This window comes from Coloeus monedula (assembly GCF_965178545.1).
Source record: "Coloeus monedula genome assembly, chromosome: 3".
NCBI lineage: Eukaryota > Metazoa > Chordata > Aves > Passeriformes > Corvidae > Coloeus > Coloeus monedula.
Window position 1 is genome coordinate 9,386,976 of NC_138783.1, and position 25,626 is coordinate 9,412,601.

The 25,626-nt window shown below is 38.5% G+C and overlaps 1 protein-coding gene across 1 annotated transcript in view; it reads left to right on the forward strand.

The window, feature by feature from the left end:
- The window catches only part of ROBO1 (roundabout guidance receptor 1), a gene marked incomplete at both ends in the record, with an annotated part of 493,955 nt that overhangs the window by 460,397 nt on the left and 7,932 nt on the right, over nt 1–25,626 (forward strand). The window contains 9 exons of the mRNA XM_082279020.1: nt 831–857; nt 3,481–3,523; nt 7,092–7,246; nt 10,606–10,941; nt 13,422–13,529; nt 16,170–16,314; nt 16,622–16,873; nt 20,601–21,010; nt 22,733–22,885. Coding sequence (XP_082135146.1) covers nt 831–857; nt 3,481–3,523; nt 7,092–7,246; nt 10,606–10,941; nt 13,422–13,529; nt 16,170–16,314; nt 16,622–16,873; nt 20,601–21,010; nt 22,733–22,885 — 1,629 coding nt within the window. The remainder of the gene's footprint in view (nt 1–830; nt 858–3,480; nt 3,524–7,091; nt 7,247–10,605; nt 10,942–13,421; nt 13,530–16,169; nt 16,315–16,621; nt 16,874–20,600; nt 21,011–22,732; nt 22,886–25,626) is intronic.

Sequence of the window (25,626 nt, forward strand, 5' to 3'; positions counted from 1 at the left end):
GCAGATGCTAGTGCTCTGTATTTGGATTAGATACCCTATTGATCCAAAGAGGATTTATAGTAGCTGTGAGAGAGAAGATTGTCAAGCAGTGTCATTGTTCTGTTGTTAACCTTTCTCTCTTAAAGCCAAGGGTTGAAAGGTAGAAACGTGTTATGTCTAGGGAGATTTTTTTTTTTTTGGTGATTATTTAAGAAAGAAAGATAATAACTCTGTTTAACAGTCTCATCTCTGAAAACAAAAATTAATTGCTGCAGTAGATTTTAGGGCCTTTATTACAGTGAGAGTTGGTGCCATTCTTGATTCAGAGGCAGTAAAACAGCAGTTCTCTTTGTTCCTTTTTATGATTATTATTTCCTTACTGAATACTTAAGTGTGCCTATTAGTTCAGTGTAATGAGCATTTACTTAGTGAACTGCAGATAAGATTCAATAGGACCTTGATAAGGCTTTGTTAAGGAATTTGTCATTCTGCATTCTAGAATGATTAAGTGTGGGGGTTTTGTTTGTGCTAGGATTTTCAGAAAAAACTTAAAATACCAAACTGAAAGATATTTGAAAGGCTACACCACAGTCTCATCCCCTCAGGAGCACAATAGAATATCAAGCTTTTGCCTTTTTTTACCTTTTTTTTTTTTTTTCCAGACCTGCAGAGAAAATCTTCTTTCTGAATTGTATTTTAGTTTTATTTTTATATCAGTGTGACTGAACTAGTGGATTAGTTATATGTATTTGTTTTATGTTCAGCTGTCTGCTAGATTTATACTAATGTGGTATGTTTCCCTTTCTCTCTTCAGCTTAATAACCAGTTTGTATTTTGTTTTGATTTTTCAGTCCCGTCTTTTACCTTCACACCAACAGGTATATATTTGCACTTTTCCCCCCTTCTTTGTTACTTAAGCATGTGTTTGTGGTACTTTTTCTCTTTCTCTGACATAACCAACCAGCCCAGCTGTTCTGAAGGGCTTTTTTTAAACAGTGTCATTAATGACAGGTATCATTATTTGTTCTCTAAGTAGTGTGCATTTGCTTTGTGGCTGACAATGTTTTCTGTTTGTGTGTACCATTTCATAGCACACCATTCCACGCCAGCATGCCATTTTGTAGCATGACCCTGTCAGTTTGTACAACCTGGGCTCTCTTCCTGCATATTCCAATGGAGTAGTGTGACCTCCAACATCTAGCGATGCAAAAGGTGCTTCTGATGGAGGAGGAATAACTTAGCAGAGCTCAGATGCTGACTTGAAAGGGCTTCAGTGGGATTATAGTTGGTGAAATATTTGCTCCTTTTCTTTCCTCTGAATCTGCATTAATCCAGTGACCTTGGAGTTGTCTGCTTTGGAAGATACAGAAAATCAAAGTGTTAGAGCAGTTAGATTTCTTTGCTTGCTGCCTTAAATGGTATTTTGCTATGAAATTTTAAAATAATTACCCTGTTCAGCTTAAACAGAGGTGCATTTCAAATTCAGTGTGAGTTTAAAAGCACCTTCTGGTTTGTTTTGTTTGGAAATTTGCAAAATATGACATAATCTGAACCATAGCCCACCAGTGCCCATGAGAGCCTTTCCATCCTGTAGAGCTGACCTTCAGTGGGTCCTACAGTCTGGCAGCTGAGAAGCTCATCCCCTACAGTAGATAAAATCCAACACATTCTGATTGTGCGTTTCTTTTAGCTACAGCCTGAGTGAACAGACAGGTTGTTTCTTCCTCCTTTGTTCTAAGTCCTGTGTTTTCACAAGAGAGCTGTGAGATTTGCAGGACATGTATATCCAGACAGGGTAGAAACCACCCACCCCCTCCTCTGCACACGCAGTTTCCCAGGGAATATTAGCTCGTAATCAGCACTGTACTGATTTGGCCTCTGTGCAGCAGCTGAGTTGCATCCTTCAGGCTGGACCACAGGGGAGGCAAACCCTGTGTGCCTGCACTCCTCCACACACACCGGGCTGGGCTGGGTTAGAGTCTCAGCCACGTGCTTTTAATCAAACTGAGGAGTGCCTGCTCTCAGAAGTCATCCTGTTCTGTTCACTGGAGTTGCTTCCTGTTCAGCATGAGCCAGAGTGGCCCTCAGTTCAGTTTCTGAAGGCCTTTGAGTGCCTCAGTGGAGAATAATTCAAACTCTTATTATTTTGCTGTTACTTTAATTGGCTAAACAGAGGGCGTCTATTGTAATCTCCACTGTAGCACGCCACTGAAATTCTGCAGAGGTTGGAAGCTAACATCTATTCTCTCCGTTGGATTCTTAACATTAAAAGAAATTATCAGGGTTTCTTCAGATATGTCAGAGCTGCAAAATATATAGTCCTGAGATTTTTAAAGAAGAAATTGGGAAAAACATAGAGCATGTAAAACACTTAAAGGAAAAAAATCCTTTTTTTTCAATCCAGAATCTCAGTCATACTTTGACTTTAAATGGAACCAGGCCCTCCTCTTTAGCATTACCTACAGTAAAAGACTTACCTGTAGGAATGCATCCTACATTTTAATCCTGTTATTGTAATCACTGCCAGCATTTATCTCTCTCTTGCAGGCTCCCAGTTTGGAGTTCTTCTAAAGAGCAGAATTTGGCTGCTTGTTTTCAGCACATTCCTAGCTGGGAAGTGTAGAATCCATCAGCATTTGCAGGGAGGCAGTCTCCTTAACCCTTTGCCAAACCCAATGCAAACGTGCAAAATTTATAGCACTGTTTCTTCTTGGATGTTTGCATCCTAAAAGCTAACTTCTCAAACATCTTCCTTCCTGTGAAGGATATGCAAGCCAAACAAATGCGTGTGGACATCCACTGTGTTAATGTAGAGTAATTCTGAAATGCTAGAAAGACTATTCCTTCTAGTTTACAAAAGTATTAAATTTTAGATTATTTAGTATAATTTATAAATCCAGTTGTACAATGTTATAAAATGTGGAGCTTCTGCAAACTTCTAGAGTGTGCTTGTTCCCTGAGTGTACTGCACTAACATTCAGAAAGAGCATTTGTTTTTGCAGTAGCTTCAGCTGTAATGAGCCATTATTTACATTGGAAGTAAGGTCTGTTATAGAATCATGCTACCTCTTTGACCTTGCCAAAATAGTAAGGTACAGCAAAGCTGTAACATCCAGCCATTCATGAAATAAATATATGACCTAAATTCTTCCACAGAGTAACTCCACTGAAGTCAGCAGAGTTATGTTAAGAATAAGTTCAACCTGATGTATGGCTTCCTGCTTTCCTAAGCGATACATGTGTGCGTGTGTGTGTTCAGGACAGAACTGAAATATAAAACCCTGTTGGGGCTAGGACTAGCAGTTATCAAGCAACACAAGTATTGTGTCTAAACTTGGATTTGAAGCAATAGCTTGCAGAATGAGACTCAGGATTAACGTATAAACAATGCACAACTATCATCTTAGCTAAAGTGAAACAAAGGCAAAATAAATACTGTTATTGAAGGAGTCTTGTATGATTTTTAAATTTTTTCCTTCTTTTTATCTTTAACTATTTCAGTAACATATCAGAGAGGAGGAGAGGCCGTAAGCAGTGGAGGCAGGTAATTATGTGCTTTATTCTTATAGGTATAAATTGTGTGCAAATAAATTCAAGGATTCCAGGAGTTCAGTTGTCCTTGTAAGTGATGGCAGAATAATCACCTGCAAAGATATGTTGTTTTAGTTCATATATTAATTTATACATTTTGGCCATATATTTTCTGTTTAGAAGGAGGGCATATGGTTCGAATGTTTAGGTTGATTTCCAAAACATTTTTTGAAATACTTTCAGCTTTGTTAACCTGTAAAAACTGCATCTCAAAAAATGAGCAGCAGAGGGAGTGCTTTAACTTCAAAATAAAGACCTGGCTTACCACCTGATTAAGGGAGTAAAAGTAATTAAGTTGCGGCATTTTTGAAGATTAAGAAATATAGCTGCTTCACAAATACTACAAAGAAAGAAAATGTTTATTGGAAAATATTGTTGAAGACAAAAACGGCTTATAAGATGACATTTTAAGAAAAAAAATCTTTCTGTGAATGCAAAACAGTTAAAGTATTGCTTAAAATAGATGAGGCACTGAAGGAGAGGGAAACAGGTTTTAAATTTACAGCCCCCCACTCTGAGAACCGAGCCCATTCCACATTGAGGATTTAACTAAGGCGTGTTCACTGGGTTTATGTTATTACTTAATGAATGGCCATGGAGAAAACAGTAATTTACATTTCCTCTGTAGAGGTGAAGTTTTCTTCAGGAAGAAAAATTGTGGTATAGCAAAAAGACAGGTCAGGGCAGTGGTGCTTTAGTAGCACACCATTTTTTTTCTAGGTCACGTTCAAAGATTCAGCATGATGCTGAAATAAATCTAAGATCTCAGAGACCATCTGGGCAACAAAGTCCTGTAACAACGCCTGTTCACAAGTGGCATCTTGTGATTCCTAATTTGCAACACTGTGCAAAAATTTGGTAATTGTGAAGATTAGGCATAAAATAAAGCATTCCCAGTCTACCTGAGTGCTGTGCAGAGGTGAGGCTATTCAGCTCCTGCTGCACCTGGACCTGGTATATTATGAGCAATGGCAGATATCTCTCCCAGCACGGTGTGCTGCTGTGCTGTCATGGCCATTGAAGCATGGAGGGAAGCCTCTAGAACAGTCACTATGTGATTTTTGAGTGGACAAATCTGTAAATCATTGGGTTGCTGCCCTTACTCCAGGATAGTGAGAAAATAAGAGAGGAGAGAGATGAACCCTCTCTTTCCCTGAGAGTTGTTCAGAAAGATACTCAGCTAACATCCTTTGTGTTGTTTGTGCCACTGTGCTTTCTCACTCGTCCCATAGCACGGGCTAGATGGAGCACACTCACACAGAGGACAGAAATGAACCCACAAGTGTCTACATCGTACACAGTAATTTCGGTACTTCTAGAAAATCAACTTCAATTTTGCTGTCCTAGTTGTCAGCAGCAGTGCCAGAATCTAACAATGTAATTGATTCAAGGTGCAAACATCTATGCTGCTTTTGTTCATTTGCATATATAGCATTGACAGCATGTGTGATGTAACTTATTTTGCAGGATATGAAACATAGTTCTGCAGAGTTTAAAAAAAAAAAAAAAGTTATTTTTGCATATGAAACCATCCCTTGATATCCAAACCTAAGGTTTTCACTTCCTTACTTTATATTTGCAGTGTTTTGGAAAGGTTTAGCATTTTTGCCAAGTGCAGTTATGTGAGCATGTTAAAGCATTTTTCAGATTTCAAAATGTCACAGTGATGTATTTCAGCATAATCCCCACTTGTGTGGTGCTGAAAAAATACCCATTTCTGTGGCAATCCCTTTTCTAGACAGGATTTGAGTAATGGTAATTGTGTTGGATTGACTCCAGCCAGCACCCCCACAGCCACTTGCTCTGTCCACCCCTGCCTCAGACCCAGTCCAGAAATTCAGGGAGTCAAGAAATTTGCTGCCAAGGTTAGAGATCCTTGGAAATTATGATCTCAAATCATCACCAGGCTATGGAGCTGTAATGCAAGCATCTCTTGCCTACACTTCCACATAAATGGCTCCAATTAGTAGAATTCTCATCTGCTTATATACCTCACACCACATTTCTTACATGACAGCAGGTGTGAATGCAAAGTACATTTTAGAAACAAAGGATCTTTAGCTCCCTATGCAAAAATCGAGTACACAGGTCTTTAAAGTGCTGAAACATTCTGGAATGCTTTGTCTCCTCCAAATGCCTTCAGGTGTAGGTTTATTGTAAGAGTAGAGTGTAGGGAAAAAAACAGGGAATTTCAAATCAGCTGGCCTGCTCACAGGCCTACACAGCTGTATATTTATTTCAGATTTTAAAAAAAACCCTTCTTTTCTGAATGCATATTGGCTGGTTTGTAAGCCTGACAGCAAGTCAAGCCTCATCACCTCCTATGTTAAATTGGCAGATGACATATGCAGTACAGAAATATATATACACACATATATGTATAGATCTTTTAAATGTCATTCTAAGTCTATGACTTAAGCCTGCAGCACTGCCAGACTCTACCCCCCCAAAAAAAACTGCATGCAGCTTGTATTTTCAACTTGCAGTTAAGGAGGATTAGCATATTTTATTTTTGAAGATCATCACATCTAATATTATGGAAAATAGTTTCTGCACTTTTTCAAATGGAAAGTTGCCTGTTAAATCCCATGAGGAGGGGACTGTGTATATATGACAGTAGCTAAAATTATCTATTTTTTTAAAGGACCTTAGGTATCAAAGGCAATTTCAAATTGTGAGGGACTGTAACATGCCACTGCATTGTTAGCGTGGAAACTGAAGAACCACCAAAGATTCTACAGAACATTCATCAACACTCCCTACAAAAATTCAGCAGCTTGGGAAACAAGGAACCCTGTTCCTTTCTGCTGATGGCAGGAATACACTTTATTCCAAATGCAGCATTCATATCTGGATATTTTTCAGGTGGTCAGTATTCCCAATTACCTTAAAGTCTCTTAGGAGCTGAGTGGCTTACTCATGAAGAACTGTGTGTCACCTACTCAGCATGGTTGGTGAAATCCAAATGCTCCCAAGCCACAGAGGTTTCTGTTACCCTGCTGTTCCCTTTGATGCACCACAGTAGTACTGTCTGATGGGGAGGAGAACTTGCTCCATAAATAACCAAGAATTTGGGAGTATTCACATTTAAATTTGGCTCTTATGCACATCCATCCTGCTTCCATGTGTGAGTTTTTTGTTTGACTTTCCAATTTCCTCTTTTTTACCTTGCATTCTTTAAGAAAGGGTGAAGAGGCAGAAAAATAAAAGTGTAACCTCTTAAGGAAAAACAAATTAAAAAATGAAAACCAAAGTGTCAGGTAAATGTTGCACACCAGCATACAGCATAGTCCAGCAAAATGAACTGCCCTTGACTGCTCACTCCTGAGTGTTTTAGCAAGGAACAGGTTAGACAGGAGACTAGAGAAGTCTAAATAATTGAATCAAGCTGTGTTTTCCAGTGCTCAAGCCTTTTGGTACGTGGTATTATTTTGTAATATCTCACCGTTTGAGAAGAGTGTAACTGCAATGTGAAAATGCTTTTGTTTGATTTTTGAAATGACGAAGCTTTGTTTTTAAAGGCCTGGACTCCTAAACATCAGTGAACCAGCCACTCAGCCATGGTTAGCAGATACTTGGCCTAACACAGGGAACAATCACAATGACTGCTCCATCAACTGCTGCACCTCTGGCAATGGCAACAGTGATGGCAACCTTACAACGTACAGTCGACCAGGTTAGATATGTTTCTACCTTGCTAAGGAATCTTCTTTACAGAGTGTGTGCTTCTAAATACCTGAGAGAGTGTACAGGTTTGTTTGGGTTTTTATTTCCAGTGGTTTTAGACTTAATGTAATGTCTCCTCTATGTCATGATTATGCTTGTGGTCCCTTTCTGGATCCTTTCTCGGTCCCCTTTGGATAGTTGTAGCAGGCTTAAGGAGCCCCTGCACAGTTCGATGCTGCCGAAAGTCACACTGAACTGATATGTTTCAGCTTCTGAATAGAGCAGATAAGGTCATTTTTAGGTTGTTCTGTACATCCTTGTTGCTTGGATGGAGGAGAAATACCAAAATAATGCTAATGAGATTTTCCTTCTGGTTTGGATGTGATGGGAAGCAAGAAATAAAAGATTGCTACAGTGCTTGCAACAAGTCAATCTGTTTTGGCACACTCAGAACTTCCCTTTGAGTGCCATTGTGTACAAAATTGGATAGCTGGTGTTCTGTGTAGGGTGTGTGAATAAAGAAGTTAGCTTCATACACTTAAAGCAATTACAAAATGTTAGGTTAAATAGTAGTTCCTGGGAGCTTGAGCAGGACTCAGAGAGCTCTGAAAGAAAACCTCATGAGTTCCAAGGTAACACATCTGTGAAATATATATCAGAGTTCTAATTGTTGCACATTTTGCTTTAAACAGCCCTTAGGCTCCTTTTGGTTTAACCCAGTTTGCATTTAAGAATGCAAATGAAATGAAGCTTTTCCACTACAAGCACCTCTGGCTGGTTTTGGTAATAGTATGTCCCAGCATTTCAGAGAGGGAGTATGTAAAGTTGCATAAGTGCCAAGCAGCATTACCTCCTGTAATTTGTGTGAAGCCAGCTCTACTGGCTGGTAATTCATGAGTGGTGGTAATGGCAATTCATCTCCTGCAGTAATGCTGTCTGACAATGACCACTGCCAGGTGCTTCGGAGCAAGGTGAGAGATTTTGGCGTTAGAGACTTGTATCTCACTCTGGCTGAGGATATCACGTCCACCAGTACCTGTATAAAAACGGTTTGTGATTCAGGGATGGCTTACAAAAACAGACATAGCAAGTTCTGGTAACTGAAACTTAACAAATTCAGAAAAGGAAGAGAAGGCATATTTTTGATGGTTGCAGCCTATTATAACATCTTGTATTGAACTGCAGTGGATTCTCCCTCATTTTAGCTTTCAGATTAAGCTTGGTTCTGTTGCAAAGTGTTTCTTTCCTTTCAAGTAGAACTCTGAAGTTTGTGGGTCAGACAATATGTTCAGAGTGGTCTCTTCTTTCCTGGAAATTCTGCCAAATATTCTTAATTCTGTCATCGTGGGCTGGTTAATGCTGTGAAGCTGCAGCGATGGATATCCCCTCAGTAGTTGTGAAAATGCAAAGTAGCTGCATTTTTAATTTTAATTTTAAGTATAGCACTGTCTTCCAAGTCTACAGAATGGGAATGGATTGTTCCGAAAGTAGATGCCATAAAAAAAGATCTAACAGGATAAATCTTCTGTTATGTAGGTAAACCAGTTTTAAGTACTTGTTGTGAGGAATTCTAATGTGTCTATGTAAAAAATGTACCTACTGCATATACTGTATTGATTATATTGCCTTACACGCAAATCAGAGGTAGCTGCAAATGAAAGGAGGTAAAAATATATGTTACAAGTGACTCTGCAAGGGTATTGTAGCAAAGCATGAGGTATCAGGAGTGAAGAATATACTGTGTATATAATTGCCCAGTATGATACAATAGACTTAGAAAGGAGGAAAGACTAGTGTGGTTTCAGTAGGTGAGAGAAATGAAAAAATTTAAACACTAGAAATCAAGAAGTTGAAGACTGTGAAGCAATAAATAACAGAAGCAATAAATAACACCTCACATAAGAAAGAAAAATATATCAAACAGTAAAACCTTCAAAAAAACCACAGGCTGGGGGGCATGAAATGTGCAGTGATAAGTTCTATGTGGCATGTTCTGATACTGTTTGTTAGTCACTGAAAATGTGCATCGGTGGTTTTCTTACACAAGCATTATTTTATTCCCCTTTCTCAGGTAATATATCTCTAAAAATATGTATGTGTTAGGGAATATTTTTGAAATTGAACATCCTGTATGTTTGCTAGTTATTTCATTTAGAGAATGGTGAAATCTTGAATTCTGTATGCAGTTTTACTTGGTATCCTCTCCAGTAAATTTGTTGTAGACACAGGCAACGGACTTCAGGTTTTGAATCAAATTCATTAGCGTAAATACAACATCTTTTAAAAGAGGAAAACTGTATTCCTAGTGAGTGTTATGTAATTATTGATGCATTAATCAACTAGAAAATTAAAGTTTCTGCTTAAGGATCATTGAATGCTAGTTCCGCTGAGCCTTCTAACTGCTGACCCACAGACTATTTTACTTCATTCAGTATCTCCCAGTGGACTGGATGTGGAGAAGAAAAAATGTGTGGGCTTGCTGTCACACAGTGGCAAGAGATCGGGGCAAGGCAGGGACATTGCAGCAGTGGCCCGAGCATCAGCACATGTTGTTTTCCTGTCTGCAATAAGTGGTGATCTCAGGATGCAGTCAATGTCAGAAGAATGAATTCATGCTGTCTATGCGATATATCTTTAGCATGCAGGAAAATGGTATTACTGTGGTATTATGTATTTTGCAATATCCAAAGCAAATGAGAATCAGCAAAAGTTCCAGCTTGCTTTTCTGTCTTTTTGTTTTAAGTTAAAATATAAGATTGTACAAGGAAACAATGATCAAATAAAGACTTGCTACTGGGTACTGAGTTACCTTTTTACATTGTGCTGTTTTTCTTTAATTCTCTTATATGTAATCATTTCTCAGTCTGTTCCATAAAAACCTGTTGTACATCTATTTCTTATGACAAATACAAGAGTGTCTAGATACTGTTGAGGTGACATGAAATGACTTGTCTTCTTTAGTTACTCCTGCTATTAAGTTTTGGTTGAATTTTCCTTGCAATTCAAATGATTTTAATCGAAATTATGAATTGAATATCTATAGTGCTATGAGAATAATGTCCAAAAATACAAATGTTTATATGGCCACTACGGAATAGTCCAGCAAGGTAAGTCGTTGTAAATACAATTCAGAAGATCTGAATTTACAGTGAATCAGAACAGTGAACCCTACTTTTGGAGAAGTAGTTTATAAGGTAAATAATATTCTGTAAATTCTATAGTTAATGGCAGTATCTCTGCCTCAGTGTGTCTGCTACATGGATTCAAGCCAAGTAGTTATGCAGTAAGGAAATGTTAGAGGGGGTTTCATGGAAAGTCTGGTGTGAGCGAACAGAATGACCTTTTCTCTTTTCTCTCCTCTGTGGTTAGCCGATTGTATAGCAAATTACAACAATCAGCTGGACAACAAGCAGACAAACCTGATGTTGCCTGAGTCAACTGTGTATGGGGACGTGGACCTCAGCAACAAAATCAATGAGATGAAAACCTTCAATAGTCCAAATCTAAAGGATGGAAGATTTGTCAGCCAGCCTGGGCAGCCCACTCCTTATGCCACCACTCAGCTCATCCAGTCCAATATCAGCAATAATGTTAACAATGGCAGCGGGGACACGAATGAGAAACACTGGAAACCCTCTGTTCAGCAAAAGCAAGAGGTTCCACCCATACAGTACAACATTATGGAGCAAAACAAATTAAACAAAGGTGAAGAGCTTTTAGCTTGTTTCTCCTCTTTAGGCATCAGAGGAGTTTTGACCTTCTGGTTCCAGGAGTCTAAAGCTTTCGGGTTCAGCAGTTACAGGCTTCTGTGGTGCTTTTAGACTTCTGCCTCTTTAGATATAGAAATACATGGTTAGCAGTGTCAGAAAGTTAATTAGCACCACAATAACCTTTCAGGTTCTGAATTTATTGTAAAAAATAACAAGCTGTATCTTTAGAAAAGAGTTAAATAAAATACATTTCCTATGGATATGAGATTAATTTAAATTTAATAGTAGTTAAGGGATTGGTTAGGACAGAGGCCAGATATTTTATTCATAAGCCAGATGCATGGTAGTCACATTATACTCTACCTTAAATTTTAAGTAGGTCAGCCCACTCTTCCCAGTCGTGGATGGAGACTCATTAAATCTACATGTTCGTGTAAACGAATGAAATTTTGCATATCAAACTCTGTAAAATTGTATTGTGTTGTACACTGGGGACACAAATGGAGTGATCCAATTCATTTTAGACTTGTTCCTAGCAAGCCTTCAATTCTCATATTGAGAGGCAATGCTACTGCACATAATTTGGGAAACTAAATTCCTGTGTTACCCTGACTGAAGTCTGTGGATCCAGAAGCTAAAAATAAATTGATTTCAGTGTTAACGGGAAGCATCAGAATGTGCTTTTGAGGCCTTGAAGGCATGTTTCTTTAATATACTGTGTGGGAGCTGAAAGAAATAGGTGTGTGATTTCTTCTTTCTGGTCCTCCAGGCTACCATGCAACCTCTTTTAATAACCTGATTTGCAAAACAGCATCCCTAGGAGCTGGACCCATTCTAACTTGGAACTTTTTGCATTGATTGTTGTAACTCAAGTGATCACACAGTGATAAGTGATCCAGTAAAAAGAAACATTTCATTGCAGGAATGTTGATTTCTCTACCGGACCCATCTACTCACAGAGGAGTTCAAAGGGCAGTTTAAAATGTCACACCTTCCCTTGACATAAACATGCCAAAAGAAAATTCAAGGGGTTTGACTCCTTACTAGAGGGTGAAAGCTGTATTGTTTTGTAATTGTTCTCTTCCATGAACTGTGTATTACGTACATCTTTGGGAATTATAACATGTTTGGTTTTTATGTGCTGGGAGATACTGCATCTTTCAAAGTGTGTATATTACAGCTGCATATTCTCTAGCATATTGTAGTGTGGAAAGGCCCCCTTAAAGCCTTGTCTGCTGACAGTCATATATACATATTTCAGAGTGCTGATTTACTGTTTATCCTCTGTGTAAACATATGTGGTATGTAGGGCTTCAGCGTGGTCTGTGGAATGCAACTAGGCTGAGAAACTATTACAGAACACACTCTGGTGTGGAATCTATCATTTTGCTCTTTTTCCCATGCTTACATTATCACAAGCATTTCTGCAGCAGATGGGGACTGAATTCTTAGTTTTGTTTATTTTTGTTTTGATTTGCTATTTTATGAGTCGATATTCTGATCTTGGTTTTCTCATTTCCTAAGTCAAAGCCATCTTGCTGCTGATTATACCTCTAGCTTTCGTGATGGAGACTAACCATTTTGATGAGTTACATTCTGTGCTTCACTGTCACTACCTTACGTCCAGTGGTTCTGTTTATGACACAGTTTTATTTGCTGTATGAAGAGTAACTTACCTCCTTTCTGTTCTCTGTAAATTGCAATTGCTTTTTAGCACGAGAGTATTGTTCTGCCAGATGAATATTTTACTTCCTGATGAAGTTTTACAGATCTGGTTGCCAAATCTAGATTTAAAAGTACTAAGTGTATGTACCAAGTGCTTTGGAACTGGAGAGGAAAGTTATGGTGACAGCCATCAGCAAAAAGGCTTTGCCTGTAGAACCTGCATGATCCAATGTAAATAAAAATATTCTTGGAGCCAGCAGACCTGAAACAAAGACCTCTTCTGCTGTAAACCAAATTCAGCTGGAGCTGCATTGTTACTCCAGCAGATCATGCAGCCCTTGTTATACAGGGCTGACTCCTATGTGGGTTTGTCACCTTTGAAAAACCAAAAGTAGCTACCACAGTCCATTGGTTGCCCTGCGTGCCTAAATTAGGCAGAGACCATGGAAAATCAATCAAGGTGACAGTATTTGTATGCAAAATGCTCACACTGGTCATATGTATATATATATAGATACATAAATATATTTGTTGAGACTTGATCATTGCAGAGGCTTTGTGAAAACCCTGTGCATAGAATTCCATTTTACTGCATTTTAGCTGTGCAGCTACTAAGTTCCCATGATTTCCCCTAATTTTTCAATTAGAGACAAGCTAAAATTAAAACATGATTGCAGGATGGTTTTTCTTCCAAAAAATGAATTTGTTTCTTCCTCACAATTTTCAGATCTTACTCTGTGTTACAAAGCAAGTATATAAAAGTAGTTGTGTTCCTGAAGGGCAGCATTAACCATGCCATTAAACTTGCAGATTACCGAGTAAATGACAACATTGCTCCAACTATTCCCTACAACCAGTCATATGACCAGAATACAGGTGGATCCTACAACAGCTCAGACAGAGGCAGTAGTACGTCTGGTGAGTACCTGCAGGGTTTTCCAAGCCTTAGGCTTTGTGGTGTTTGGATGCTGTAGCTGTAATTAGCAATATTTACTGGGCTTAGAGAAGGAGTGATGGGGAAAAATCCACTGACAGTAGATGTTGAACAGCACAAAAACTCTCCTCCCAATAGGTGCCTATATTTCTGTTACATCCTCGTGATTGCTTAATGTCATCTAAATGTCAGTTAAGGACTGATTTTCCAAAGTTGTGAAAGTCATGAACTCGGATAGAGGTTGGATTTCCAAATGCTAATGGCCTCCTGGTTAATGTTATATTTTCCAGATGGGCAAGTCATAGAAATTTCTTTTCAACTGTCACCAAAAAAAAAAAAAAAAAAGGATTTTAATTTATGTGTTACCTTCTTGGTACTTCAGTGTCATTTTTTCCCATCTCTTGTGTCTACTTACCCAGTTCATGAACCAGCTGAAGATACCACAGCAGCTGAGTGATAACTCAACAGAGCTGCTTTAAGAAGTTTTTCACTTTTTAAATTAAACCCATGTATTTTATTGAGTAAAAAAGCATTCAGGCATACATAAAATTTTTATAGGTTTCAGTCCCTTTATGTCAAATTTATTCTTGTACATTGTTTAGATATAGACAGTAGACAAATTTTGTTTCTCTTTGGCATCTCCTCTACAAACGATGTAAAAAATCCTTTGTAAAAATCTTGAAACAAAACAGCTTTTTGTGTCGACCAGAGCACTGAAATTGCACTCTGTACTTTGGGACCACTGAATATGTTTTAACTCAAAAGTTATGCTTTATCATTGTGGTATTATTACCTGTTCACTTCCAGGTTTGATTTCTGGTTGGGGTATATGAGCTAAACTAGAAACTACACATGGGCTTGGTTTGGGGCTTTACTGTAAGTCTGGTAGTTAGGCTGTGTTTATTTACATCAAACCAGTTACAGGGTGAGTTACAGCCATGAGTGCCCTGAACTTTACATCTACTAATCAAGATGAGGACTTCTCCCATTCTGTTCTGCTGTTGCCTTTGATAGTCCAGTTGCCTTAAGCCCAGCCTATGCTTTGTCCTGACCAGTTCTGACCAAGGCACAGTAGAGATATAAATATGTTGATGAGCCCTGCTGTGCTTCTGGATGATCTGAGTTCTCAGTGGCTGGGGTGAGATAAGCACAGCTCACAATTCTCCCAGCTGCTCAGTGGTTTTGTTCTGGGAGACAGCCTTTTGCCCATTCCCAGGTCTGCAAGATCAGGATGTGGTTCTGAGCCTATGCTCTAAGATGTTAAGACTTGAAATCCAGCATGAAACATCTCAGGGGTATGAACCCACTCAAAAATGAGAGGGTGGTGTTCTCCATGCTGACGCTTATTAGGATTATTCATAACTAACAATTTATAGTCCTGTGCCAAGGACTCCAGGAGGAATGTAGCAAGGTGACCAAAGGAATAAATAAATTGTGTTGAACTGTGTATATATCATGGTGCTCAGGGTACAGAATGCAGGTCGCCTTGGGATAGTTAGGGTCTTGCTTGACATACTGAGATAGCAGAAGAATAATTTTACGTCGCTAAAACGTGTATCTGGCACCTAGTGTGGGACAATAATAAACAGAACTGCTGTCTGTAAGAGTGGAAAATCTGAGACAGCAGAAGTGAAAAAAACAAGCTTCCTAAATCTCACTACAGCATATTTAATCATGTGCATAAGGCTTTACTGTGATAATATAAAATCATGCCTCATTTTAAGAGAGAAATGTGAAGGAGTCTAAAACATACTCGAAACTATAGCAGCTTTATCTTCAATAAAGGAGTTACAATAGCAAAGAATTAAAATGTATGTATACTAAGGAACAATTGTTGAGCCAGTTCTCATCATAGCCATGTCCAAACTTAAAATTTGAGACCACCTGAATAATTGGTCTTATTCAAAGTTATTTGAACTGTTAAAGTGCATTGCTCTGAGCTGTAATTTTCCAGTAAAGTAGTTGAAAACATTTGTGAAATACTTCATTGATCTTTATTTTTTCTTTCTGTTATTTTAGTTCTTCCAGTAATTATTTTCAACTGCACCTGCCATTTAGACTAAAAGTAGTAATTTCATTGTGCCTAAAATGTTTCAGTGGACAAGTACAAATTACCTATATTCAGCAACTTAATGCAACAGTAGAACTTTAATAGATCATATCTGTATCGTATTGTATTTTAGGTTCTGGCAATTAAGTAGGATAAAGGCACTTCAGAAAATATGTCTACAGCTCATTTGTTTTAGATGATAATCTTTAATGTAATTAACAGAAGTAGGAAGCTCACTCTTAATGACATTGCTTGTAAAATTCATTTACGGTTTTATCGCATTTTGACTGTTTATTTTAAAAATCAAAGTTTTGTATCCCATGTGGTTTTTTCCGTGCTATGTAAAGTTTCTGGCTAAATTCAACCGCTTAAAATGTAGATTAATTCTACGAAGAAGCTACAAGTACAAATTGGTGTAAAAAGGAGGAATGCCTATTTGCTCCAAACTGAGCAAAACAGTAAATTCTCAAAGAATGCAAGAGCATCTAGGAGGGTCTACAGTTATTTCGGTTTTCATAGCTGGTGCTGAGGAGAGACTTAAAAGCATTACACGTGTGCTGCTTTTTATTCACAGGGAGTCAAGGGCACAAGAAGGGTGCTCGGACCCCAAAGGCTCCCAAGCAAGCAGGCATGAACTGGGCAGATCTTCTCCCACCCCCTCCAGCACATCCACCTCCTCACAGCAACAGTGAAGATTACAGTCTTTCAGTGGATGAAAGGTAAGAAAGATGAAGACATCCTCCATCTCCTGCTTTAATCACTAGTTAATTGGACTGTAATTTGCCCTACAAGCTGGCAGTGAGACCTTCCTCCAGCACTGTTCTGGTGCTGCTCGTTGAGCTGTAGTGTGGCAATTTGGAGAGCACTTACTGACAGTGGTGTGCGTCCACTCAGCACATCCTCACTGAGCTGTTCTCAAGAGCACAGAGAACAATGGTTTGTTTCTGGGCTATTAATACATGTATCAGATATGCTAATTACACAGTACAAATTTAAGTCCTTATTTTCTTAAAAAATTAATTTTAGCTATGACCAAGAAATTCCTTGTCCTGTGCCACCTGCAAGGATGTATCTGCAGCAGGATGAGCTAGAGGAAGAGGAAGAAGATGAGCGAGGTCCTACTCCACCTGTCCGAGGAGCAGCTTCCTCTCCAGCCGCTGTCTCCTATAGCCATCAGTCAACTGCCACTCTCACCCCCTCTCCCCAGGAAGAACTCCAGCCCATGTTACAGGACTGTCAGGAGGATCTGGGACACACACAACACCAACCTGACCGGAGGTGTGTGAATGCAAATGTAGCGAGAGAGATGTGACAAGAGTCGTCCGAGCCCCACTGAAAACTCCTGTTGAGTTTAGTGAGGCCAACAATTTCCCCATTATTCTGTTACTATTTAACTTCTAATTCAGGATGCTAGAACTATTTTAACCTAAGAAATAGGTAATTAAGTTGCTTTATTACTGTACCATGGGAAGGAATGCAGTATATCACTTTAGGGTACGTACGATGCTGACATAAGTTAAATTCACAGTCATCAGGTTATTAAAGTGGTATCGTTAACACAGCTTACCATATAATTACAGTTCCATTGTTTCCAATAGATTTACTGCATTATTACCATAAAATAGCATGCATTATTTCACAGTAACTGTGCAATTAACTTGTCACCAATATGTATGAATATATATAAATATACAATTTATATAACCTATAGATTTTCCTCCTCTCGTAAATCCTAATACAGGAAATTACTGCTTGCAAAATTTTCTTAACATTTCCATCTAACCTTATTTAAAGGAATGACCAACATTAATAAAGATAGATATTTGCTACAGGGAAATCTTGTTTCTTCTCTGAGTTGCTTTTACAACTGTTTTGCATATAAACTCTCACAGCTTCTCTCCCATAAAACAGTGAATTCTGAATGAGCCCTTTTATGTATGATGCTTACTTCTCTTGGCTTTTGTTAAGAAGGCACAGCTTTTCCATCCCAAATTATGAGCTTTTATTATTTTTTTCTGCCAGTGGTTTGCACATATTGTTTATTGTCACAAATATATACACTTACCTGCAGTATTCTGTGTAGAATTTCTATTTTTAGTAAAATGCAAGCCTATTACAATGAAATTTATATGATTTTTCTGAGTAGACTGTAGGGCTCTGATTTTATCAACATATCTTACTGGATATTTATGGATGTATTTTCCAGAATGTTTTTTAAAATTTAGTTCATCTTTATGGCTCCCATTTTTTAAGTAGGCAGTAGTTATGCATCTTTTTTTTAAGGAGCCTATATCTGCTTTTACTTTAGCTCCCCACTACTTGATCTGCCTTGGTTTGTTTCCTTTACTGTTTATGGTAATGCTTGTACCGTGCATCTTTTCCTCTATCTTCCTAAGTCTTTAAAATCACTCTGTTTATTAGTGGATGGCTGATTTCCTGTAGTTTCCATTGGCCCTGGTACGCTGGTCCACAGAAATGTTCATTTTAATCACTTACATTTTCTGGGATATTAAAGAGGTTAAAGTAGCTGGACACAAATGGAAAAGGGAGAAGCTAAGTGACCGATAGTCATGAGTGACTTTCCAGAATCTCTGTGATTTTCTGGAGATTAGGATATGTGTCCTGACATACAGAATGGAGTAGACAAAAAGCAGATGTATACAAACATGCATAACCAGTCAGCAGCTGCCTGGAAAGTAGAAAGTTTGCTCAACACAAATACTCATGGCTGGTCACCATCAATGCCATCAAAAAGTAGTGGCATAAGGAGCTGGAAGGATGCTCCAATTTAAGCTCCTAGGATGTACAACTTACTCTCTTTGTGGACTGAAAAAATAAAATGTATATTTATTTTGTCCCTCCTACAATGGTTAAGTCTAGCTTTGCTGAAAGTCTTAGAATTTGTTAGTGACTAAATTTGTCTTTTCCGCTTTACTTTTTCAAACGCTCTTTCTTTCCTTTTTGCCGCATCCATCTCATCAGTTTAAAAAGAGTCATATAATTCTATTTATTTGATTTGTAAGGCTTTCCTGACTACCTGTTCCATCTACTGGTGTTGATATGACCCAGGGCTGCTGTTGAGGAATTGGGTGTACTGTGCTCAACAGCTGTAACCCGTTCTGGTAGGGGTGGGGTTCTGTTTCAAATGTGGTGTGGCAATACCTTCAAACTAAGAATACATTCCAAGTGGTGCCTTTCCATACTGATTTGGGGTGTCTTGTAAATGGTGGGTTTATAGTGAAAATAATGCCTGAAATACTGTTTGTCATACTTTTTATTAGCTTTACTCATAGTTCTGATGGGTATTATTTCATTTGCTGGTCAGAACCAGGCATCTAGAATAGGATTCTGGTGGTGATGGTGTACTGTAATATTTCTCTGTCTGGTGAGCTTGCTAGAAATATAGCAAACTGAAATAGAAACCTGTGCTCTGGAAGAGTCAACAAGGAGAGCAAGAAACTAAAGATTTAGTGGGATAGCAGGTGATACCAGTGTTGAAGCCAGAGCTGAGATAGGAGACAATGTCACTGTTAAAGCAAGAGCCTGCATCAGATAAAGGGGAAGAAGTATTGTTAATTCTCTATACCCGTGAACTAGCTGCTCTCAATTAACCTATCCTTAAAGGCTGGCAGCCAAACTACATTTTCAAGAACCCTAACATATTTTGTAACCAGTTGCCTGTCTTCTAATACCAAAACCTAGAGAATAGGCAAATATATCACAAGGACATTTGTTACAAGAGCTTTACATTAAGACAGTAAAACTTTATTGGGCAAGGTCTCTAGTCAAAGCAAGTACAGATTCCAGGCAGCAACAAATTCTGGGATTTAGGGCTGCTTTTATGAATTGATTATTGGATATTCTTCATTCTGTTTGGTACTTAATACAGCAAGTGAAAAACAGTGGCTAGATTATGTAGTCCAGGGAAGATCCAATTTTCTCTTGCTATACAGTATTAGGTTTTTCCTTGCTAACATTTCTTTCCAGAATTAATATGTATTCCCATTTATTAAAATTTAAAGAAAACCAAAATTGCAAAATTGCCCTCACAAAAGAGACGATTTAACTATGAGAGTCACCATTTCTCAATGAGATCATAAGAGGACAAAGTTGACAAAGGAAAATTACTTTGAAATTTTTTTCAAAGCAGACTGAAGTAGAAATTCCTGGTGAGCACAGCCAACAGGAGAACCATTACTGCAGAAAGTGTGTTTTCCTGCCAGACAAATGGCAATCAAAGAGCGTGTCTGTGGCCCCGTGTTGACAATGTTGCTACCTGGAACATCTGAGTGAAATATTAACCAATCTTGAACATTGATCTGATATCTTATACTTTGCCTGCTTAAGTTGGAGATACCATTATTGACAAATAAAGATCAAAGTAAGTTAACCTATAGATCTATGTGCATGTTGGTACCCCTAAGGCCTAGAACTAACGTTGCAGTAGAAAATTCTTTTATTTCGCCACCTAGATCAATTTAAAAAATAATGAAATTGCAGTCTCTCTTTTCATATCTTTCTGAATCACCAGGATGGGTGGAGGGAAGATAATGTTAATGGAGCAATCTGTTTGGATAGATGCATCTCTTGGCATCGATAGTTTCAAGCTATATGTTTACAATTATTTCTCTTGCTTATACTCTCAAGGGTGCACAAATAGTTTTTTTTAATAGTCACACGACCTGCAAACAGCTCTTTGCTTAGCTCTACATGTGTTATTTAGGGAAAATGAACAGCTTTATCATTAAAGTCAGTGATAAAGGAAGCGTATTTAAAAAATCAGCTTTCTTTGTGATAGATTTCAAAGTACATAGCTGCCAGTTCTGATTTACAGCAAAAATATAAACTAAAAAAACAAACCTGAGCATTTCAGATATAAATTAGATTGATTTAAAAAGGCAGGTCAAGCTTGCTGGGAAATAAAGGAAGTATTTTCATCAATCTACTATTTCCTCTGACTTCATTATGTGATTTCAATTCTTCTCGCCCTTGTATTTTTATGCAGACGTCAACCTGTGAGTCCTCCACCCCCTCCAAGGCCCATCTCCCCACCTCATACCTACGGATACATCTCAGGGCCCTTGGTCTCTGACATGGATACGGATGCCCCAGAAGAGGAGGAGGATGAGGCAGACATAGAGGTTGCCAAGATGCAGAACAGGAGGCTCCTTTTGCGTGGCCTGGAGCAGACCCCTGCCTCCAGCGTGGGGGATCTGGAGAGCTCCGTGACGGGGTCCATGATCAATGGCTGGGGTTCAGCCTCTGAAGAAGACAACATCTCCAGCGGGCGCTCCAGCGTGAGCTCCTCTGACGGATCGTTTTTCACCGACGCCGATTTTGCACAGGCTGTGGCAGCAGCTGCGGAGTACGCAGGGCTCAAAGTAGCCAGACGGCAAATGCACGAGGCAGCAGGAGGTGAGTGGTCCTCTGCTCGATGGGAGAATTGAAAAAGTGGCCATTGTGAAATGAATCTGTCCACAGACGCGTTCTGAGCTGCTGTTCTTAGGGTGTTTATAAGTCAGGAAGAGCCAGAAAAAGGAGTTTTGGTGAAATAGTTCAAATAAATTGCTGCTCTACATTGTTTTTCGTAAGTAGTTCCTAGTTCTTCGGTCTCATTGATCGTGGACAAACATCCATCCTGCTGGTGGATTTACACTCAGAACTGAAGGAAAGGGAAAAGAAAAAGGATTACAGAATTCTATCTTTTCCCAGTATAAGGCTCCCAGTGTTTTCAGTCACTCTACAAGAGAAGATTTAATCCCTGTCTATTGAAGTGTCCAAATAAATAGTAAACCTTTAGAGTTCTATTTTTGCTGGATTGGAATTTTTTTTTCTTTTGAGGAATTCTGTTCAGGCTTTTACTGTTGTATTATTGGGATGAACTGGCTTTGTGTTGGTTTCATATTTTGACAGCTGTTATGAGTAGCATTTTAGATTGTAGGTTGTGCATACGCAACAGAGCCTTATGCATATGTTTGGTTTTTTCCTTTTTCCTTTCTCCTGAATCACCACTGAACATATAAAACACGATATTTGAAATATTTCATTTTTACAACATGCTGGATACTAGTAGCACTGGCTATATACAGGTAATCAGTAACCTGACTAGGCCAAATGGATATTTTTATAGTTCAGCTAAGAAATAAGAACACAGCAGGCTGGGATGCAAGTTACAGGCAGATCCATGAATGTTTTGACAATCAATCCTATTAAACTGCCAGGCCTGGAGAAGAGGTACTCTGTCACAACTGTGTCCACCCTGACTCCACAGATTTTCAACCTTCCTGCCATCTCTGACATCCTCTCCTGGTTAACAGTCCTTTGTTTCATTTCAACACAGCTGTTCATCATGAAGAGTGAGAGGGGAGGTAATTTAGTAATTCTGGATTAAATCCTGACCAGTTGAAGTAGGTGGCAAAACTCCCATTTGTACCCACGGGGCCAGGATTTCAATCCATTTTGTACACAGAAATTCCTATAAATATGTGCAGAGACTTACATATTTAGAAAAGGTCTTTTTACATCTGGTTGCTGATATTTTTGCAACAGTTAAGTTCATGCTATGCAGCAGTTTGTATACATTGGTATTACATGTGCCTGACTGCATGTCCTTAAAATGTGACCCTTCTTATCTGCAAATAATCTATGATAAAATGCCAGTCATCCAGGCTCAATGCATTCGTGAAAATTCACTCAAAGTGGCAGCAGGGACTTCAGTACCTGAGACCTGCTGGTGACTTGCTCTGCTTTTGACAGGGAATGACCTCGTGTGGCCTGAGCTAGGGAAGGGGAAACCTGTCTTGAAAGGGAAACATTCTGCTCTTTCCAGAAACTGGCAGGGTAGGAGTCCTGCTCGTGCTTGCCTGATGATGGATTTCGTGCTCCTGGGGCAGGAACTACCAGCTACCAAGCAGCTGGATAATTTCTGTTCAACCAAGCCAGCCTGCCTAATGATAGGATAGCAAATGCTTCGATTTAGTTACAGCTCATTCTAAAACTGGATGAGCTTTACTATTGTTTCGACAGTGTATTTTTAGGTTTTGTACAGCTACAGCATTCTGATGTGAAAAGAGAAAGTATGAAAGGTTTTATTTTAGGTAAGAAAAATAACTTCTATTGTCCTATAACCACTTGCAGGCCGTAGACATTTTCATGCATCACACTGTCCCAGACCCACCAGCCCTGTATCCACCGACAGCAACATGAGTGCTGTTGTCATACAGAAGGTCCGACCTGCCAAAAAGCAAAAACACCAGCCAGGACATCTGCGCAGAGAAGTCTACACAGATGGTGAGTCCACTGAAATGGGTGAGAGCCTCAGTGAACCTTTCTAAATATCCATTCAGTGCGGGTGTGTGAAATTTTTCCACAGAGATAACGCTGTGTTTCAGAATTCAGTGATTTGTGTTTCCTGTTGCTAAACACACTGAACAGTTTAATCATTTTAAATGCCAGAGTTCCTTAATACTGTACATTGATGCTTCCACTCCAGAGCCTTGCACCTGTTTTCTATAGTGTCCTAATTGGCTAATTACCGCCATTATTTAAGAGCCCAGATAGCTTAAATAGTACAGTCATTGAGAATAATGTGTGGTTAGGATTAAAATCTTCATTCATGTGACTGACTATTAAAACCTTCAGTATGTGTCTTTTCCTGAAAAAAAACCAAATCACCATTCAAATGGTGGACAACACAAGTCAGCGAATTGTAATCCTGACCACAGCATTGTTGCAAGCAGTTACTTTGTGAGTGAAAGCAAAATCTAATCATCTTCTCTCGTGCCTTCACACACAATATCAACTCTTGCTGAAAAGGCAGTGCTTGTATTCTCTTGGGGGTGTAGGATGATAATGCAAACATTGTGATGTTGTCTAGAGAGAGCCTTTAATGAAAATGCCTCAGGTGGTGCAGCTTTTATTAAAGCACTGCCTTCCAGTTGTATAAAACAATCCGTGGGCTTTGTTGGAAATTCATGTAAGATAAATTCCCCAAGACTTAACCCATCTTGTCAAGTTTGCTGAATTTGCTAACAGGAGGGAGATGTGGGGGAAGGGGAGGGGAGGGAAGGGAAAAGGAAAGAAGGGCAGAGCTCCCCACCTCCTGCTTCTCTGCAACAACAATCTGATTAGGACTTTCATTACCAGTCTGAAATTTTTCAAAGAGGGGCATCATTTGCCATTATCATATGAAAGCCTAATATTATAGATCCTTATCCAGGGTTACAAGAAGGGAGTTTTGAAACCACTTCTCCCTGTGATTCCTGCCACTTGACGAAAAAATTTAATACAAAGCTCAAAGCACGATGAGCAGAAGTAATTTAGCAATGAGTGGTTGTCCGTGCCATTATCTGTACTTTATTCCGAGTATTTTCTCTCAGTAGCATCTATCTGATATTAGACTGCGTTAAATGCTGGCATGACACAGTGCACCTGGGCCTCTTGGCTTGTGCCCAGGCCCCTTCTGTCAGCAAAACTGAGCTGTTGGAATATTATCTGATTGCAAGGGGTTATTACAGTGGTTTTGTGCATGTTTGCTTCTGTGAAAGGACAACACAAGGTGTAAATCCCAAAACTGTACCAGAAACGTTACATTTATGAGACTCTCGTAATGGCGTTTCGCAGGATTTTATTGACATTTTATCAGCTTTTATTCTCTTGAAGAGAATGCTCTTAACTGAGTAATTGGCAAAGCATCAAGCCTCAATACAAACACAATAGCTAGGACATCAGAAATAAATAAATAAAGATGTTTTATGTGGCCATTTGCTTCTAACACAGGGATAAATGAGAGATGGACCTGTATTTGATGACAGGTTTTTGTCAAAGTAGTTATACAAAGCTAAATCATAGAGCCATTGTTATTAGATATTGCAATATAGATTTGACAATCATGATCAATATTTGTTTTGTGTTATGTAGCACCTGCTTACTTCAGCATATTTTCTAATTAGGTAAGAATTTCCACTAACCTCTTTATAGTGAAATACAGTGTGGTCATTCAGGGAATAGCAAATTATGGCTTTAATTCCTGCAGATCTAATAAAATCCAGTTCAAAGGTTGAAGGATTTTTTTGGTTTAGATTTTTTCTTTTTAATTATTATTTTTTCCCCTCATTCTGTTTGCATAAGCATATTTGGAACCTTACTGTTGATTCTAACCATTCACTTTAATAGCCACATCTAGAATATTGTGACCCTTCAGAATTAGTTATAAAATAACATCTACTAATTGTTTTCCTTAGGTGGAGAAAAGTCATATGGATGCATGAATGAAACATTTCAGCACAATTGACCTTTCTGAGATATACTTAGGTTTTTATACTGGCTTGATGTCACACTATTATTTATCTTTTTTATAAAGGAGTGCCTCATACAGAGTTGCTTTTTTTTCCTCATAATGAGTGAACATGCATGTTTTTGCAGTAGTAGGGGGAAAAAAGCAGAAGCATTCAAGAAATACTAAAAACAGAAAAATACATTCCTTCTTTACCTTCTCAGCCTTTAAAATGGAATTTTAAAGAATTGTATATAAAGAATTTTCTACTGTTCCCAAATTACCTGAATTATTACTTGCTAACGCTTCTATGAAATACAGGTGTAATGAAGAATTTAAATAATTAGTTGACAGGGAGGATATATAAATAAATTAAAGATTTTCATGAATGGTTGAAAATGCTAGGAGTATTATCAATAGCAATATATATGTCTTAAAAAATTCTCTATTTTATTTTCTTCATACAGAAAAAATTGTGAAAGAGGTTGGTCTTTCTGAAGGTGTGTTTCTTAATAACATAGCAATAAAAGACCTACTACTACCTATTTTTAAATAAAGGAGGGTCCTCTATGATCTACTCTGCATTGTCCAAGTAGTAAAAATTATGTATTTTAAGTGAGCACTGGTTCAAGTCAGTTGCTCCTTCATGTGGGATGGGATTTCAGCTCACTTGTTTTGTTCCTTGACAGTCATCCAGGCAGTGAAATGTTCTTCATATTTGTTGCTAAAAATCTTTGCTCAGTAGGTGGTAAGGATT